The sequence below is a fragment of the Pollachius pollachius genome (genome assembly GCF_949987615.1).
Source record: "Pollachius pollachius genome assembly, chromosome: 9".
Taxonomy (NCBI): Eukaryota; Metazoa; Chordata; class Actinopteri; order Gadiformes; family Gadidae; genus Pollachius; species Pollachius pollachius.
Window position 1 is genome coordinate 20712598 of NC_136942.1, and position 7183 is coordinate 20719780.

Here is a 7183-nt window from a genome sequence, read left to right on the forward strand (position 1 = left end):
GTGGACCTTTATGCCTTTTAATGCCCATAAGTTTGTCATAAGCAACAGCGCCGTCATCCGTCTGGAGCACGATGCGTTGCACACGACGGAAGCGACTTCACCTGAGCCGCGTCCTCTTCCTGCTCAGCGGGGTCTTCCTCTGCACCCTGTACCAGCTGACCATCAGCGCCCGGCTGTCTGAGCCCTGGCGCCTGCCTCAGACGGGGGAGTACTCCATGGTGGAGGGCTCCACCCTGGAAGAGGTGGACGAGCACACCACCCAGACCCCGGCCATGGAGGAACCCGTCACGGCGACCACGCCCCTGGAGCTCACCGACCCAACCACACCGGGTGTGCGGCCCGTGACACATCACATGGTTTTAAACGCCACGACGACCTCCACCGAAGCCCCTCCCATACTAACAACCAATCATAAGGTCGTGCACTGCATTTACGTGGCGCCAGTGGTGCCAGTGGCAGAGCCGGTAGAGCCGGTGGCGCCAGAGGGGACCCCCATCGCCACGCCAACGCCCCCTCCAGGGATCACAACCTCACCCTCTGCCCCTGGTGAAGCCCCCCCGATGATGGGGGAGTACCCCCCGGACATCTTCACCGTGGAGGACCGGAGGAGGGGCTGGGTGCTGCTCCACATCTTCGGCATGATGTACATGTTCGTTTCCCTCGCCGTCGTGTGCGACGAGTTCTTCGTTCCCGCCCTGGGCGTAATCACGGACCAGCTGGCCATCTCGGACGACGTGGCCGGGGCCACCTTCATGGCCGCCGGGGGCTCGGCCCCTGAGCTCTTCACGTCACTGATAGGGGTCTTCATAGCGCACAGCAACGTGGGCATCGGCACCATCGTGGGCTCGGCTGTGTTCAACATCCTGTTTGTTATCGGAATGTGTGCGCTGGTCTCCAAGGAGATGCTGCATCTGACCTGGTGGCCCCTCTTCCGGGACGTGTCCTTCTACATCCTGGGCCTCTTTCTGCTCATCGTCTTCTTCCTGGACAACTTCATCATGTGGTGGGAGAGCGCCACGCTGCTGGCCGGATACACACTCTACGTGTGCTTCATGAAGTACAATGTGGAGCTGGAGCGGGCCTTCAAGTTCCAGCTCCACAAGCATAAGAACATTGTTCAGATCCTTGCAGTGAAGGAGCCTGACAAGGTATGAGTCACTCTGAATAAGAATGTCTTTTAAATTGAAGGACACAGTGAAATTACTTTGATTTCATGGCAGCTGTATTCAAGATGTATTCAATATTGTCTCTTGTAGTGTAAAGGAACTGTAGATAACTTTAGATTGCCTTTTTTTAAGGTAGGGTATGTCCTTTAGGTCATTTAAAGATATCAAAACAAACCAGAATCAGTTGAGCTGTTAGCACACATTGTATTACTGATCTATACGTCAAATCCTGGTACTACTATGTCTCATACAGGATCTTGGAGAAGAAGAAGACAATGTGCCTCCTATCAAAGAGGGCAAACAATGGTTGAAGGTAGAGTTCAACTAATGACCAACCCACTAAAGCCGCATATCATCCATAATATAGAGCACCTTGATACCTTGTAACCACTGTTTCCGTCCTCCTCTCTGGCCAGCTGAGACCCTCCCTCCAGCGCGGTGGAAGCTCCGCCTCCCTGCACAACAGCACCATGAGAAACAGCATCTTCCAGCTCATGATCCACACGCTGGACCCCCTAGGACATGGTACGTGTCTTCCAGAACACCTGTGACCGTGGTTACAGAAACAGTCTCATCATGGTGTTGTGCTTCTCCCAGTGTGGTGGATTAGCAATGTGATTCAACTTAAAGGCAGCAATAAATCTAGATGGATACTCATCAGATTAATGTCAGCTGCAATCTATACATGTGTATCTGTTCTTATTGTACATACTGTTATACTATACTTTCTACAATCTGTACATTATTTGAACACAGATACAAAAAGGCTTCCAGCAGATGTGAAATGAATTGTGTTTTAGTCATCACAAACCATACCAACCATACAACAAACAAATAGTGTTCATTATGCATGACATTGGTTGCAAAAGTATAACACTATGCTTAGGGTTAGGGTTAGTGGGATTCCTCTACAAATGGAAGTGAGTTTTATGCCAGGCCAGACCACATAGACAGTCGGTATTACAGTCTCCCGTGGCCCTCTCTGTGGGGGGGGGGGGGGGGGGGGGGGGGGGTTGCAGTATGCTCAGCAGAGTAATCAGCTTTTCAATGTGCCTATACAATCTGGATCACAGGCAGCGCTCTGTGCTTTGAAACAAACCAATCCCTTTAAAACACCAATCACTCGTTTACTACCAAGACTCTGCCATGTTATGCTGCTGAGACTAATTTGCTGCACTATAGTTTCTTTATCTTAGGACTTTATTTATTTTTATTATATTGGGATTGACAATTTGCATACCACTATATGCAATCTAATTATGGTCAAATCAACCCTCGCTCCATTGTTACATATTTGCTTCACAAGACCTGTATTTGTAATCAGGAAGCATATTTCATGTAGTTTGTGTTGTCCTTTGTAGGAAAGTTTAAGGAAAAGACTGAGACCCTAAACAATGTAGTCAGAGGGAATAAGCAATCTAAAACTAAAGGTAAATCATTGCAGTGCATTTCATTTCTCACTTGACTGCCAAATTGCCAGAGGACAATATAATAAATCCCTTAAAAGGGCTTAACATGAACTCCGACAGACTCTCTAAATTCAATCAGCATAAAATATCTGTTAGCAGCCCACAGGCTAAGCCAGAAACTAATGAGGTCTAATTGCACATGTTGAACATGCCAGCCAGTGAAACACAATATGTAATATTACACTCAAGCTGATGCTAAATAAAGCCTAACAGAGGACTGTAGGAAGTCTGTTCTGCCAGCAGTCTGCACTATAGCCCTCTTTTGCTACTTAGTGAACAGTATTTATGTGGATGTTGTTTCATATTTGATTTAATGTCAAAAACCCTCTGGTCAGCCAGTATACCCATCCCTAACCCCAACCTAATGCTTCAGGCGGTACCTGACAATAAAAATATATGACTCTAATCACTATATGTATACATTGTTTCTAGTTGAAGGAAGCAAGCCTGAGCAACCAAAAGAGCCAGAGGCTGCTCCAGCCAAGGAGACCGAAAAATCGGAACCGCAGGAAAACAAGAAGGTACTCGCCCTGGAGATTTTCCCAAAAAATCCATCTTTTAATACCTGCCTATGTAAGAGGCCAACCTGGAAACCACCTATACAACTTAAAACCAAACATGCCCAGCAGTTAAAGTACAGCAACGTTTAACCACTCCTGCTTATGTCATGGTCACTCCTTCAGGGTGTGGATCATATGCCTCGGCCTTCCAGTTTATAGGATTTTACAACCTTTATATTGGAAAGCTGTAGAAATCCACACCAGCTGTATGGTCAATATATGTATCTGCCTCTTTCTATGGCCCTGTAAACTGGAAGGCCATAGAAAGACGCAGAGACATATGTGGAAAAAATGCCAAATGTCTCTGCCTTCCAGTTGACAGGTTGTATAAACCTCCCTCCCCTCTCTAGGAGGACGTGCCAGCAGGAGACAAGGGCTCAGGCGGGTCACACCACTCTGGCAGCGATGAGGATCTCAGCGATGAGGAGAGTTCGGAGGAAAGCGATTTGAGTGAAAGCGAGGTCAGCGAAGAGGAGGAGGAAGAGGAGGAAAAGGAGGAGCCTCTGTCCTTAGAGTGGCCAGACAACAGACGAAAGCAAGCTACCTTCCTATTCCTGCTGCCCATCGTCTTCCCACTGTGGCTGACCATTCCTGACGTCCGCGACCCAGTAAGCCCATGTGCAGAGCAAACAGAAGACCACTTCTACAGTTTTGCTTTTCTGTATCAGAAAATGTTCTTATACTGTGTGTACCACTCCTCTCTCTCTCAGGCATACAAAAAATACTTTGCGATGACCTTCCTGGCCTCCATCCTGTGGATTGGTGTCTTCTCCTACCTTATGGTTTGGTGGGCCCATCAGGTGAACTTTCCTTGGGGAATATACTGTATATGTTCATGTCAACCATTGAGATGTTCCCTCTTCTACCACAACACACACTCAGATAGGACCATGTAGAGAAACATTCTCAGTAATTTAGTAACACAATATATTGAATTTGTGTGAAACCTTTCTGCATAAAATGTATTCGATAGGATAGCATGGATAAAAAGATTACAGACAATGGTTCCTCCGGTCATTACTACTAACACGTGTCCAAAACCAGAGAGAGAAAGTATTTTGATTATTCATCTGCTGATTCGGCAATCAGGACTCTCTCTCTGATGTGATCTCATGTGAATTTCGACTCGTAGGTGGGTGAAACCATCGGCATCTCTGAGGAGATCATGGGGCTGACCATCCTGGCGGCGGGGACCTCCATCCCTGACCTCATCACCAGTGTGATCGTGGCCCGGAAAGGTTTGGGGGACATGGCTGTCTCAAGCTCAGTGGGCAGCAACATCTTTGACATCACTGTGGGGTGAGTCGCTGTAGCACTTCAGGGACAGTATCACCTAAAGTGGTTGTAGGCTGTTTGTCTCTGAGTTCAAAGGTTCTGGGTTAGAACCCCAATCTCCATGGTCTACCTGCGGGCACCCTTGAGCAAGATGCTAACCCGACACCTGCGCTTAACTGCCTTACAGTATATTAGCTGAATCTGAATTGACATCAGTTGCTTCGACAAAAGTGTGTGCTAAATAGCAAATAGATTAAGGGAGGTAGAAAAAGGGAAAGTGTGATCGGTTAGGAAGATCATTCACACGGATGCATTTACACTTAATTGTGTTCATTTTGTGTGTCTTATCCTGTACTATATGTGTCCCCCCCCCCCCCCCTTTACAGTCTCCCAATCCCCTGGCTCCTGTACTCCATCACACACGGCTTCGTCCCAGTGAAGGTGAGCAGCAACGGGCTTTTCTGTGCCATCGTCCTCCTCTTCCTCATGCTGCTCTTCGTCATCATTTCCATCGCCTGCTGCAATTGGAAGATGAACAAGACCCTGGGCGCCACCATGTTCCTGCTCTACCTGGTGTTCCTCGTGCTCAGCGTGATGCTGGAGGACCGCATCATCACCTGCCCTGTGTCCATCTGAGGAGGAGGGGGGGGGGGGGTTGGAGGAGGAGGAAGAGGAGGAGGAGAAGGAGTTGGAGGAGGAGGAGGAAGAGGAGGGGGGGTTGGAGGAGGAGGGGTTGGAGGAGGAGGAGGTGGAGGAGGAGTTGGAGAAGGAGGAGGAGGAAGAGGAGGGGGGGTTGGAGGAGGAGGGGTTGGAGGAGGAGGAGGTGGAGGAGGCAGAGGAGGAGGAGGAGGTAGAGGAGGGAGAGGAGTAGCAGGAGGACGAGGTGCCGAAGGAGGAAGAGGGGATGAGGGGAGGTGGAGAAGGAGGAGGAGGAGGTGGTGGAGGAGTAGGAGGAGGTGGAGGAGGAAGAGGAGGAGGTGGAGGAGGAAGAGGGGATGGAGGGGAGGTGGAGGAGAGGAGGTGGAGGAGGAGTTGGGGAAGGAGCTGGACGTCAAGAAGGTGAAGGAGGCGGAGGAGCAGGAGGAGGAAGAAGAAGGAGTTGGTGGAGGGGGAAGAGGAGGTAGAGGAGGAGGACGAGGAAGAGGTGGAGGAGGAGAAGGAGGAGGAGGTGGGTCGGAGGTGGAGTCTGGCAGAGCTGTGTCATGACTGCCTGGTGCTAGAACCCTCCTCCTCTGCTCTCTACTGTAGTCGTTCTGCATCCATTGACCTTGCCTTTGTATATGGCAGCAGAAATGCAGCGACAACACACACACACACACAAAATGGCAACTTTGTCTAGATCCCATTACATAAGCACTGTGGAAGCAGATGGACATGGGATGACTTAATCTACGAACCGTTATTAAACGAGGAAACAGACCTGAAAGGCACATCTTTGAACATGCTAGTTTTGAAAAAGGCTTGTTGGTAAGTATAGTTTACATTTTTTTATAGTTATTTGATGATTCTACATTGATCAGTGTCGTTTTTCTTTCAGCCAGTTATTTGAAGTCCAGCAGAGTGTATGCATCTATGATTTGTACATATGAAGGTATAGCATGACACTTTACTGTATGACCCTAACTGAGAATGCTTTATGAATCTAAAAAGTTGGCATTTGATAAGGAGAGACTTGACTAATAAGGAAAGAAAAATAGAAAGATACAAATGATTGACAAATTGTAGTATTAGTGTGTTTATTTGTATTTGAAAACAAATTAAAGATCCAGTCAGGCAAAAGAAAACTAAAAACATTTCTGTTTCACACTTCTTTTATGAAAAAAATATGTACAAATTAGTATTTGTCTTATAAAGGATAAACATCAATCCAAATTCCTTGGATTTACCAACAGAGTCAAAACAAATATTAACACAAATCAATATTTTGGTCACAGTGTTTTTGTAGACATTGGTTACAAGGTGGTGAATACAAGGTTTCCAGAAGCAATCTCTGTGTGTGGTAATTCATGTTTATTCAACGTGTTTAAAATGTTGGAGTCTATCCAGGTTGTGATGCTGCTTCGAGTTATTTACAGACTTTGTGTAGAGATGCTGATAAACAGTTATGCATGGCATGTCCCTATTTAACTAATTATTGTCCTTGCAAGCCGGTTCCCAATGGAACAAATAAATTATTTAATATTTGTGGTTCAAAAGTTGTGGTTCCCTCAATCTCATGAACGTGTAAATACCCTGGGTAAACAGAAGCTGTCCACAGCCATGTTGTGTTGGTTTATAGGAGTAAACATTTGTGGTTGATATGCAATGTTTCCTTTTGCTAACTTTGAATTAAATGGGTTGCTGGGTTTTGAAACGGAAATACAAAAACATGAAAATACCTTGTACATTTTTATAACTCTATGAAATTGATAATAAATTTATTTCTTATCAAAATATTGTCTCAATTAAACAAATAGTAAACATTTTCGTTTGTTTGATTGTTCTAGGTGTGAGGAATAATTGTGGTCCCTTTCAACACTATTGCTATAAATCATAATAATCACTTTAGAAAAAAAGTATTTCTTAAAAAGGTGTCATGAAAAGACACAGTTGTGGCTTAAACATTTTTTGATAAATTACTAATTTCATTTGTGCAAAAAAAAAGTTGAATCAAATAATTATAATTCTATGCCCATAGACATAGCATAATTACACAAGCTACTCCTGGCAGAGA

General features: G+C 46.1%; 1 protein-coding gene across 1 annotated transcript; it reads left to right on the plus strand.

Moving 5' to 3' along the window:
* Positions 1 to 71: 71 nt before the first annotated feature.
* On the plus strand, positions 72 to 5106 carry slc24a1 (solute carrier family 24 member 1; the record flags this gene model as incomplete). Its single annotated transcript, XM_079742597.1, has 9 exons — positions 72 to 1148; positions 1420 to 1479; positions 1583 to 1691; positions 2528 to 2596; positions 3068 to 3156; positions 3546 to 3803; positions 3906 to 3995; positions 4328 to 4494; positions 4857 to 5106. 9 exons carry the CDS (start codon positions 72 to 74, stop codon positions 5104 to 5106), a joined length of 2169 nt encoding a protein of 722 aa, XP_079598723.1.
* Between the last annotated feature and the right edge of the window lie 2077 nt (positions 5107 to 7183).